Source organism: Trachurus japonicus, chromosome 3, assembly GCF_045865225.1.
Source record: "Trachurus japonicus isolate A0001 chromosome 3, Traja_1.0".
In the NCBI taxonomy this organism is placed as follows: domain Eukaryota; kingdom Metazoa; phylum Chordata; class Actinopteri; order Carangiformes; family Carangidae; genus Trachurus; species Trachurus japonicus.
The window spans coordinates 39248039-39260723 of record NC_140909.1 but is presented as its reverse complement, the minus strand read 5'-3'; the positions used below and the strand labels follow the sequence as shown (position 1 = coordinate 39260723).

The following is a 12685-nucleotide window of genomic DNA, read 5'->3' as shown; positions in this document are numbered from 1 at the left end:
TTTTATATATTAATCTGAGTAGGAGCTCCTCTGATACTTCACATTGACTCTGTGATTCCAAGTTGTTGTTTTTTTTATGGATTTTACTTTGTTTGTACATTAGACAAGGAGGACTTATAAAACTTAAATAATACCTTTTCATGGTGATGGAGGAGGCTCTGATGATGGCATTGTTTAGTGCTGCCGCAGTCTGTACATCGATGTATGTCCCATTGAAGTGAAACAGAAAGAAACCAACATATTGATCTTAATTTTAACTATATTGTTAGTGATAATGAGTTGACATTCAATTCCCATTGTGTTCAATTTTGAGTCTGGGGCCCTTTTTCTAGAGGGAGATGCATGTTCTTCCTGCCTGCGTGGCTTCTCTGCAGGTTCTCCAACTTCCTCCACACAGTCCAAACACAAGCAGCTTGGGCTAACTGGTGTGTGAAAGTGAGTGTGTGAGGTTGTTTGTCTCTGTGTGTCGGCCCTACGATAGACTGATGACTTGGGATTGACTCCAGCCCCCCTTGCAACCCTAACAGGATACAGCAATATGGCTAATGAATGAATGTATGAATGAATGAATGAATGGCACTAAGCCTCTAGGAAAGCATGACATAACAGAAAACTATCAGTCCTGATTCCCAGCCTCCTTCCACCTATCTAACTGTCCTGCTTGATGATTTTGGAATTGCAAAATATATATATATATATATATTTAATGATGCTGCACAGAGAGGGGAAATTAAAGTGCAGACACTGCACTGATAAAACTGCTGGATTCTAACTCTCTTATTCAGACTGGGCTGTGCTTGTTGTTCCTTTCGCCACAGTCATCTTTTTCTCACGGCTGTCCCATGGAAGGTAAGTCAAGCAGCTCTGCTCAGCATCGCATGAGAGATCTGCTCTCTGTCCTCTGGATGTCTCAACTGCTTCCTTACCTGTGCACCAGGTGATGATATATCAATTCTGGGCGAATAAACAGATAATAAAGATTATTACTTATATAATCCATTTATAAGTTAGGGGGTGTCGGATTAGAAAACTATGAGTTGCTTTGGAAGACACTGAAAAATGTCTTCTCATTTGAATGTGCAGCTGGAATAAGTTTACAACAATAGATGAATAAAGTTGTCATACCAGAGAGATACCTAAACGTCAGTCAATTGATAACTAATGAACTGATAAATTCACTAGTTATTGAGTTTCTCTGACTGTGAATATTTTCTTCTTCGTCCTTTATCTCCTTGAAGCATGACAACTGAATTCATTGGAATGTGAAAATCTTATTATTTCTGACGCTAGACTCAATTATGAATCAAATAATCATTGGCTGCAGCTCTATAAGAATGAATAGCACCACTTTCCATTACTATATGAACTAATAACTCTAATCTGATATTTTTGTGACGTCCAGGTGAAGGTGTACAGCCAGTGGGAAGTTGCCACCTGTCACTGCTCTCCAGTCTTGGGGTGTTTGACAGATCCAGTCTAGGATGTTATGCCATGTCTCTGACACAACTAAACAACAGCCCAAGAAAAATTTACAGGACAATTACAACCACAGTCTGTATCTGTTTGCTGATGATTCCTCACTCCAGTGCAGAAAAACACATCTGAACATTACACACACTTGTCAAAGCTCTTAAATGCCTCCCTGAACATCCTCGCTCAGACACTTAAGAACATCTGAGCCTGTCATCACGACATTCACTAACACATGGAGAACTGTTGCCTGTGTAGTGCAGAGAAAGAGAAAAGAAAGAAAGAAAGAAAGAGAGGCAGCCGGAAAGAGGAAAATCAGAGGGCTTCTTACCTGCTTGCCTTACATCCTGCACGGCTGCTGAAGGTAGGACAGCTCCCGGTCTGCACTGAGGAACCGCTACGAAAGAGAGGGAGGAGAGGGAGAGGGAGAGGGAGGGAGGTGAGGAGTCGTGGGAGCGTGGCAAGTTAATGGAAAGCCCGGTGGAGGGGAGGCAGATGGGAGGAAGGGGGCAGATGGATGGAGAGCGGAGGGGAAAGAGTCAGTGCTGGCTGCTGCATCCCCTCTCTGCATACTGAGCCCCACAAACTAAGCAGAGCAGAGTGCTGCACTCATCCCTGCTGCTGCTCCACGTTCACTCACCGCCTGTGTGCTCCACGAGAAAGATGCAGCAAGTGTGTGTGTGTGGCATCATATCTGCTAAACTCTTTGATACCCCCTGATAAAGATGTGTTTGTGTGTGTGTGCACAGGGAGATAACCAAACCTGTTGTGCACCTTTCTAGCTTGACATATACTGTGTTTGTCATTAGATCTTCAGTTTAGGATTTAAACACCTTAAGATATTCAAAACTATTTTTAAAGGTTATAGCTACAACTTTTTCATCAAAACGATTAATTAAAAAAAAAAAACAGTTTTAAATCACAGAACATCTAGAGGAGTGCAGAATAAAAGTATTCATTTTACAGATTTTTTATAGTATAGAAATTATTGTTTTATGAATTTTGATGGGTCCAAAATATATAAATATTTACATCCGGTTACGTTGGCAACGTCGGCATGAAATAATCTCTGCGTCAACAGCATTGGTACGTTGGAGCTCAGGGGGAGATGGTTACATGCTGTCATTCAGACATCCCTCCATTCCGACAAGGCTTTCCATATAAGGAAATGTGCGTTACTCAACAGGTAGTCATCTGTTGAGTAACGCACTACGCCCTTTTTTAAGACATGCTGATAGAGGAATACCCACATGGTTGTGCGCAGACAGCCTCTACCTGGTCTTTTTACTAAACTTCACCAACTTTCTTCATTGCCTAAGCCCAACCAGTGCAAAATCTTTTGAAGAAAAAAATACAGTCATTCCGACCATAGGAGGCCAAAATTGTCGGAATGATGGGACATTTGATAGAAAATTAAGTGTTGCCATTTAGACAATTGGAGGCCAATGTCGGACTGGTGGGATGTCTGAATGGCGGTCTCCACCCGGGGGGGATCGTGATAGCTCTGTGGAGAAAATGCTAACTAACGGTACTGTAACGTTTGCAGGTGAGTTAGTGTGAAATGATTCAGATGTGTTTCCAGTCTGCTGTCAATACCAGATCTGCTGCTCGTTAAATATGGTTAGCGTTAGCTTAGCTTTAGCCAATCCCTATAGGCGTACCTGGCAACCAGTACAATTAAAGGTTGGAGCAAGAGCGGGCAAGTGTGAGTGCGACACCTACTAAATCATAACTATTAAATCATCACATCAGTCATCCAGGCTGATATTGCAGAGAGTCTTCTGTTTTGTCCTCTCCCTCTTCCTGTAGCTGAGCCCACGTCCGCACTGAACAAGATCCACCTGGCCTGGGAAGTACAGGTTAAAAAACGTCAGTTCCTTTGAGAGTACTGATTCACTAGAATCAGTTCATTAATAAGATTTGTTCAAAAAATACATTCACCGAATCGTTCAGTGCTTGGTGGGAGCCTTGACTGACTCCCTGCCGATTCAGTTCATGGCTCAGCCCTGAGGCTCACATTCACTAGTAGTACTGTACGTTCACTGAACGTACCAATACGTTCGCGGGAAAAAGATGTTCACAAATGACAAAACGACACGTTCGCGAATGTCACAACACTACTTTAAGTACTACGTCCAGTAAATAACACGTTTGCAAACGTATCGTGTCATTCGCAAATGTACCATAGTGTCGCTTGTGGTGCGTTCACTGATAAACAGCACGTTCACTGAATGTATTACACAAACGTTTGCGAGCGACACATCACTACATTGAGTGGTACGTTCAGTGAACATGAGCACTCAGTACGGTGGCCCCTGAAGGCCAAATCACAACGGCAAATCAGAAAACAAAACGGCATTTCACGAAACACAAGAAGATTTCACAAAACACAAAAACATTTCAGAAAAACACAAAAACATTTCATAAAACACAACAACAATTCACAAAACACAACGACATTTCACCAAAAAACAAATGCACATGCACTAAAGAACTATTCATAACTCTGTGAAATTGTGTCCGTATATAGCTATTACTTTAACTACTATTTGCATTTTGTTACTTTTGTGTTATTTTCATAGAAAAGTAGGTTACGGGATTAAAATTATTTGTGATTTCAATTACGTAGTATCATAATTGCATTTCTGACATTCATAACAAACCAAACAATTTGAAAATCGGTCAAAAGCTGAGCAAGTTCTGGTTATTTTAATTGAACATGCACCAGAGGCATAATGCTCGGAGGGAGCCAGCAGACCGATGCAAGGTGGCGGCTGTGTGGCGACGCCATGTCATTGGGCAGCATCGCCAGGTGAGTCATTCTAGTCTTCTTATCTATGGTCTCCGCCACCAGATTCGTGAGTGATTCAGTGATTCACAGACCACACAGCAGTTCCACTGACGACCTGCATGCTGCTGCTGAGCTCAACTGAACTGAGAAAAGAACGAATCAGGTCAGGAAGCGACTCAAAGGAAAAAGGTGTTAACATGGCTTGTTGCCTCTGAGCCTGGGGCTTTGATGTTTTCTGATTATTGTGTCTTCAATCTTTATTTAGTGTCCTTTGCATATTTATATTCACGGAGTGTTGTGTTCCCCTTACAGCCAACCAAACACACACAGTGGGTTCCTTCAGTATGTGCCTCTATCTGATGTGAGCAACTCTCTCCAACTGGGTAGACGTTTGGACTCATTTAGTGGACTTTACATGATGTTTAAGTTAAAGGGATAGTTCAACATTTGGGCAAATTGGCCCATTGCCACATTCGCTATAGTCATAGCAGTAGGTTCGTTACCTTTATTTGTTGGTGTAAGATATTTTTGGTACGACTGAGCGCAGCCGCGAGCTTCTCAGAGCTACACTACAGAGGCTCATGGGATTTCTTGGTTTCCCTCATCAAACTCATCAAATACACAATCCAAAAACTCCAAAACGCTCTCGTGGACAAGTTGTGACCTGCACATCTACCACGCTATGAGATAATAACGGAATACGAGACACAAGTTGTTGTTTAAACACAAGAAATTGTTCAAGAGGACAATTAGCAACTCACCCTGCAGAGTGTGTACTACTACTATGTACTGTATAGGCTGGGTTCATGGGTTCATGGGTTCCATGGCCCATGGATTCAAGTCAGACCTGTGGCCCTTTCCAAATCACCACGGATGTTAAATGTCAATAAAATCAATCAATGTCAGAAATATTAAAGGCCACCCACCTCCACATGGACTTTATCACATGCTACATCACCACACCTCTCCTTCTGTTCCTGTCATGACCACTGTGGCCGCCAGATGTAGCCTTCAAACAAAACGTAACTATTCGTGAAAATCAGCTGCTGAAGGACTGGAGGACGGTCTGCTATTAGCAGCAACTGTTTCCTTCAAATATCACTACAAGCTACTTATTTCTAACTTCTGCAGTCACTATTCAACTTTGTTCTCATCTACATTTTGGCCTTGGTTGACATTAGAGGTCTTCCTTTGCTGTGCAATGAGAACGCCTACCCATGTGAGCAGCTGCTGCTGCAGTGCTGCATGAAAATCCCTGCTAGGGGCAAGTTTTCAAAAGTAATTTCTTAACTTGTACTTGTTGTGCTGACTATCATGAAAAAAATAGGAAACTCTCATTTATGTGTACGTATCTGTGAGACTGGGTTGTTTAGTCCCACGATGTTAGGATTAGACCTCTCTCCCCTTTTGTCTTCCATTGTTTCCTTTTTTCACCTCACTTGTTCTGTTCGTCCCGTGTGTGTGTGTGTGTGTGTGTGTGTGTGTGTGTGTGTGGGGCCTCCTGGTTCCAGCTCACCCGTTCTTCCTCTGCCAACCAGCTCTTCATCCTGCACCAGGATTAAAGCAAAGCTCATCTCTTCGTTCTCTGGCAGGTGGTTTAGTCATGTTGTCTGGTGTAGGTGCGGTGGCCAACCACAGCTCTAAACCTGCTGCCTGCCACAGTAGTGCTGGATTTTCATCTGTCTGCCCTGCTCTGCCAGTCAGCTAGCAGCCCATCTCTCCTCTGACTGAGAAACAAACAGTCAGACTTTGGCAGACTGAGTTTAAATGTATCCATGTGGGCCTATGAAGCAGTTTTGCTCTTGACTATCTTAAAGGTGCCATATGTAAGAATGTGGCCAAAAACGGTTACCGCAGTCAAATTCAAAACACAGCGATCTCGTTTTTTCTCCCAGCCGTAGCGGCAGCTCAGTGGAAGCAGACCGGAGGCTGAAATGCCACTGACGCCGCCGTGACTGGGAGAGAGGGCCAGGTGGCGCAACATGCCAACACCTAAATTCAAAACATTTTTGCAGACTACAAAAAAAGAGATTTTTAATGCAAATACTCTGGCTGTACTATTGTTGTTGGTGAGTTCATCATGTTATATGAACATTATTCCTGAGTCTCTGTGACATATTAGGAGGATTTTACAGCCAGTTGCTTTAGATTTCTTACATATTGTACCTTTAAGCCTGGCTGTGGCACAAAGAATTCTGAGAAAATTAAGAAATATTTCAAAATGAAAAAAAAGGCCAACGGAAGAGTTGAAGCCGACCTCTCAGTTCTGTTTACTCTCAGCAGAAAATGTTTTGTGACTGGAAGCATTCAACAGTTACTGGATGTTTTACTTGGGAAGTAGAGCGATGAGTGAAACAATAACACAAAACTCATTCTCTTCTCTCAGCAAACCACAAAACAACCATGTTTCACTTTTTTTTGACTGGTTAACATAGTAATAATGGTCATAACATTATTTTCCCTGTACCTAATTGTGCTCTACTTTGTGGGTCCAGATCATACACAATTGCAATATGTACATGTAGGCCTGCTACTGAATTATATGTATGCTGCATTAACAACTTAGACATAAAAGTTATACATGAAACCAACGAGAAATTGGACAATTTCACTTGTAATCTCTACAATTATGTTAATATATTTACTATTAGTAATGTGTCGCATAAATATACAGTATGTCCACCCCAAACCCTGTTTATATGTGCTGATATTACAAAAGTCTGAGCCAGTCTGATCTAACTTTTACAAATTAGAAAACATGTTTACCACACAACCACTATTGTGTTTTGTTTATTTACTGATCTGTTTAACTTAGGTTTTCATTTCTTTTTTCTGATGTTTCTGATCACCATCGACATGCAGTGTTTTTGCCTTCTATGTGTGTTTGTTTGTATATTTATTTAGTATATTTGTTCCCCTTAGTTGTAACTTATTTTACTTTGTTTGTGTGTGTATATGTGTGTATATATTAGGGGTGTCAACAATAATCGATTCGGCGATGCATTGCAATGCGGGACATGCACGATTCAGCATCGATGCGGCAACGTGCCATAATCGATTATGTCACTGTTTATTTTCTGGCCTCAAATAAAGTTGTGAAGTTTCAATTACCTCCGGGGGCGTTTCCGGAGCAACGACATGCGCAGCCTGTAGCTACATGCAGCGGCAGCACCACGGGCAGCACCAGCAGTAGCAGTGTTGCAGCTGACTTTCTTTTTCCTTTTTTTTTTTTTCACCCGCGGTCGGGTTGAAAATTAATTAATTAACGCTCGTGAGTCCGGCCGTGTCGGGTCCGAGATTCAACAAGCCGGTCGGGTTTTACCGTTACTACAGGCAGTAGCTATGGCCGTTTATCACCAATAAACACAGTAGAGGAGGGGGAGTGACTGAGCTCAGGCTGTGTAAGACGGGGGTCTCTGATGCAGAGAGAGAGAGACCTCCGTGCAACAAAAAGTGTCACGACTTCCTGTATCTGGCCCTTCAAAATAAAAGCCCCGTAGTCTTTCATATAGTTCAGTCATATTGATTTTGAGTTAATGTTGACAAGACATGGCTCCAAAGGTTTGTTTGTTTTTTCCTGCGACCAATGAAATTTTGGTCGGCTAATTTTTGGGGGCAGCCCTTTTAAGTGATTTATGTTTTCTTTTTCAGGTTTGAAAATCCCATATCCAATACCTGTACCATTCAATTGTATTTTATTTAATGACATTTATGTCAAAGATACAGGAGAGTGATAATACATAGCAGCCGATAAAATCTGTTGTTCAATATCTCATGACTGATGAAAAATTTGCCGTGTTGTGTGCAGTAGAATTTTGATGCATCGCAATGCATCGGAGAATCGAATCGAATTGAATCGTTACCTGCTGAATCGTAATCGAATCGAATCGTGAGGGCAGTGCCAATGCACACCCCTAGTATATATATTTTTTATTTTCTTTTTGTGTGTTGTTTTAAAGGTCCAGTGTGTAAAATGGGGTGAAAACTGTGATATCCAGGGTTCAGATTCTAGATCGCAGTGCTCACTCGTTCACACTCACCCCTCCTGTCGGCAAAGTGACGGTGGCCTCATTAACTCTCAGTTATTTTCATTTCATTTATTAAATGACATTTGTTTTCTTAAACAAATAGTTTACAATTGGCTCTGAATTTGTAATCAATCAAAAATGTTCATCATATTGGGCAAGTCTGGAGTCCAAAAGTCTGAGGCAACTTCTCCAAATTAGAAAACATGTTTACAATTAATTAGAAATTTATTTAACAAACAACAACAACAACAACAACAACAACAACAACTTTTTGTATGTTGCTTTAAAGGGCCAGTGTGTAAAATAGGGTGAAAACCGTGATATCCAGGCCAGGGTTCAGATTCTAGATTGCAGCGCTCACTCGTTCACACCCCTCCCATCGACAAAAAAAGTTACCACGACTGGAACGACTGGGAGTATTTCAGTTTGTTTATTCATGAACGCGAAACTCTTGAAACGTGCTCTCTGGCTGGCCGGATTTTCCATTCATACAACAACATGGTGGCTCAAGATGGCGACACTCTCTAAAGCAAGCAGGACCCTTGCTATATAAGCCATGTTTCCACTGCAGGAGTTCCTGGTAAAGGGAGGGGGTAGGAACTTCTACAGGAACCGTCCTCTCACTCGGCCCTCTCAGTGGCCGTGTTTCCACTGCAGAGTCGGACCCCGCGGCGACGTCATGAGTTTCGATCGCCGCTTAATCGCTGTGCGACAGTTTCGACCGTGACGTCACCCAAGCAGGTCACAAGCACATGCACAAAAATCATAACAACAACAGAGAAGGATGGAAAGAGCTGAGGCGGTAGCCGCGTTTCTGGTTTGTGTGTTTGTGCACATGGCGGTTGATTGTAATCCTGCTTGAGTTTTTTCTTTTTTTTAAACTTTTGACGGCATTGTTTTGCGGCGTGATGGATCCCCAGTGTGTCGAGGTGCGCTGATATTTTAATTTCGCCGCGATGACTCAAACCCCCCCTGAATCTCCTCGGTGCCGTAGACTGCAATCAATGTCTGCACCTCACCGTCGGTCCATTTGTGTACATCTTCCTGCTGTTTTCTTGTTGTTTACAGCGGTGTCTGCTAGGCTAATGCTCCCCTTCTGCTCCCCCTTTTAAAAATGCCGGTTGTTTTGGTGCTTTCTGGTAGCGTCAGAGCCTGCTCTAGCTTTAGCCAATCAGTGCCGGGTTAACCTCGAGCCCCACCCAGGAGCTTTTCAGGGCCGAACGCCGGAGTACCTACCCTGGAGTAGGGACTCCGTTGGCCCCTGTAAAAGTTCCTGTAAATGGCCCTGTGGGGGAGGTTCCTGCAGTGGAAACACGCACCAACGGGGCTGGCCCCGTAAAATTACCCCGAAGTTCCTGCAGTGGAAACACGGCTATAAAGAAGAATTATGAGGCTACGAAAACCAAACAAATCTTATGTTATAGCTACACTCTTACAAATATATTCATGGGTAGCATATTCAGATTTTGCCAATAAACCTCGCCAATTTTTACACACTGGACCTTTAATAAACATATGTGATTGCATCTCCTTATAGGTGACATAGTATATGGCACTATCACTCTTGATATAGGGACATAGGGAGTATTTCTGTTTGAAAAAATCCTTCCACATGCCACCAATAGACATCTGTCATTTGGCAGCCAGTGGCGATGACGCTGTGCTCGAAGTTGGCTCCACAGGTAACAGCAAAATGACCTGAGTCTTGTCCTTGCATCAGGTGACAGCTGTGAAATATATCTGACATTTTCCTGAATCAGGAGCACTGGTGCACTCACTCTGCTTTATTACATTTGTAACATTAGCCTGTATGAAAATCCTGTTCTTTCCACAGAGTATACCAGACACTGGATCAGATGTACACATGAATACAGCAGGGAGAGCTTTACCCTAAAACCTCTGACAATAAAGTATTGTTGAACAGCCACACAGGATCATGTTTCTGCAAAATCATGATCATAACAATGTAACACATTGACCAATCAAAGCAGTCAGACCTGTTCCTCTATGTCTATACTCCTTAACTGAAACGCTAAAGGTCATACTGAGGCTCAGCAGTATTCATGGAGCAGCCTTAAACACACAGTGATGGTGTGAATTACCTGACCTTAAAACTGCTGTTTGTTTCAAGCATCCACTGTCTTCATGAAACGTCTCCCATACCTTTGAACACATCACTGAAACTAACAGCTAATTTGGCACTGAGCTGACAGGTGAAATAGAAAGTGTCCATTCATTACTTCAGTCAAACCACTTTTCCTGTTGTTTGTCTCCACATTAACTCTCAGTTATTTTCATTTCATTTATTAAATTACATTTGTTTTCTTAAAACAAATTTACAAAACAAATAGTTCACAATTGCCTCTGAATTTGTAATCAATCAAAAAAATGTTCATCATATTGGGCAATCAACAATTATGAATGTTTTTCCATATGAGATATGAAAAAGTCAAAATGTCTTCCTTGATTCAATTTATTCCATAATTAGTTGTTAAGTAGTTGTTGGTAATAACTGGGTGTTTGTTTTTGGCCATTTGCCAGTTTATTGGTGGCGATAAAATTGGATATGCTTTCATTCAACACAGTTTATTCAGCTGGTATTTCGTGTATTGTATTCAATGAGTTTAGGAGAATAGTCTCATGTTTAACTTAATCAGCTGATCTATCTATCTATCTATCTATCTATCTATCTATCTATCTATCTATCTATCTATCTATCTATCTATCTATCTATCTATCTATCTATCTATCTATCTATCTATCTATCTATCTATCTATCTATCTATCCATCCATCCATCCATCCATCCATCCATCCATCCATCTCAATAATTTGTAAGCTGATATCCCAGAAAACAGCGACATAAGAACATTAGGTCATGTGAGATGAACTGAGGACTGCTGCTGATGTTCTCCTGGGCAGAGAGAGTATCACTGCCCCAGAGTGGTCCTGGGCGGTTTGGAGGCACTGAGGGGTGTCTGTCTGTGTGCATGTGGTGAATTATATTGTAGCAGAGTAGCTATTTAAAAGTAGGCTACTTTAATCATAAAAATAGCAAAACACGCAAAGTCAACTTGATACAAACTCTTATGTTGCATCACATTCAAAACGCCACTTTGCATCCCTCACTCCACCATCTGGACTGTATAACATTAATTTATTCAAGCAACCCTAAAATCTCGCGGTGCTACCATTCAGACATCTTGCATTTTTATTAAGTCTGGTCTTGGGAGAAAATTTTCCTTTTACATACATTATATACATGTGTGTGCATACAGCACATCTCCATCCCGCCGCAGAGACCAGAGGCTTTTTACTGGGGCTGTTTGAATCCAGATTATTTTTAACTCCGTGTTAACGGACGTGAGGCGGTCGGACCGAGCCTTGCGTGCCAATCCCGCGGAGTTTAGACGCTCTCTCACGGGGGCTCTGTAGCCGTATTGTGCGTCATCTCCATCGCTGCCCCGCTCTGTTATTTTTTTTCCTCCTCCTCCGGTTGAGGCAACATGGCAACTCCCGCCGCGGTCAACCCGTCCGGTAAGTCAGTACCCGCTCTGCTGGTATGGGGGGGAGGGAAACCGAGCCGGTTAAGGAGACGCTGGCTCGGTTAACGGAGAACAGAACCAAAATAGGAGCAGGGTTTTGTTCAGACCGCCGACAGGCCGCCGGAGCCTGGCTCAAGCATCCATCCCCCTTCCCCCCACCGACAACACAGCCATTCTTCCCGGCTTATACCGCAGCACTTAGACGGCTGAATGTCATAAAACACCTCGGTTGTTGTTATCGTTTGATGCGTTTACGTTCCTTTGTGGTCGTGGGTTATTATTGTTCCTCAGTTGAGCTGCTAGGCTAACGTGTTGGGGTTTTTCTTTTTTAGCCGACCCCTTCGCTTTTTTCTCCCTCACTGTGATACAAAAGGTTATTTTGCATATCGTTGCTCCACCGCACTGCCCTTCGTGTGTTGCGTGTGTTGTGTTGCATCGCAGACATTTCACCGTTTGTTGTCATTTGAGGGGAAACAGCCTGACAGCCGTGGGTTTTATTTGTATTTGTCGGTCCATCGCCTGTTGATTCCTTACTGCATAGTAAAGGCTTTATAACGGTGTTCGCCCTGGGATGGAGCTGCACATAGGAGTCTATGGAGCTGCCGCTTTCACACCAAACCTCATTTAAAAATCCTGCTGTTTCTTAATGCCTCCTCATGTTGACTTCATGAACTTACCGCAGATCAGAAAAGTAAAATGTCACTATTCTAAGTCGAAGTCTGGCATGTACCCTCTGTGATATTTGAATAGGCTATTATCTAAACTTTAAGAATGTATAATATTGCTGTGAACTGCATGATCCCTTTTGCTCGGAGTTGAATGAGGGGATTATTAGGGAGTCAGCTTTAGAAG

At 42.4% G+C, this 12685-nt stretch overlaps 2 protein-coding genes across 3 annotated transcripts in view; one reads left to right on the top strand and one right to left on the bottom strand.

The window, feature by feature from the left end:
- The window catches only part of ctxnd1 (cortexin domain containing 1), a 34672-nt gene extending 32661 nt beyond the window's left edge, over positions 1-2011 (bottom strand). Inside the window, exon 1 of the mRNA XM_085773167.1 lies at positions 1802-2011. The gene's annotated coding sequence lies outside the window, so the exon portion shown is untranslated. The remainder of the gene's footprint in view (positions 1-1801) is intronic.
- Positions 2012-11469: 9458 nt separating this feature from the next.
- The window catches only part of arnt2 (aryl-hydrocarbon receptor nuclear translocator 2), a 98493-nt gene continuing 97277 nt past the window's right edge, over positions 11470-12685 (top strand). For both annotated transcript variants that reach the window (XM_085772540.1, XM_085772534.1), the window contains exon 1: positions 11470-11825. In XM_085772540.1, coding sequence (XP_085628666.1) covers positions 11795-11825 — 31 coding nt within the window. In that variant the 5' untranslated portion in view covers positions 11470-11794. The remainder of the gene's footprint in view (positions 11826-12685) is intronic.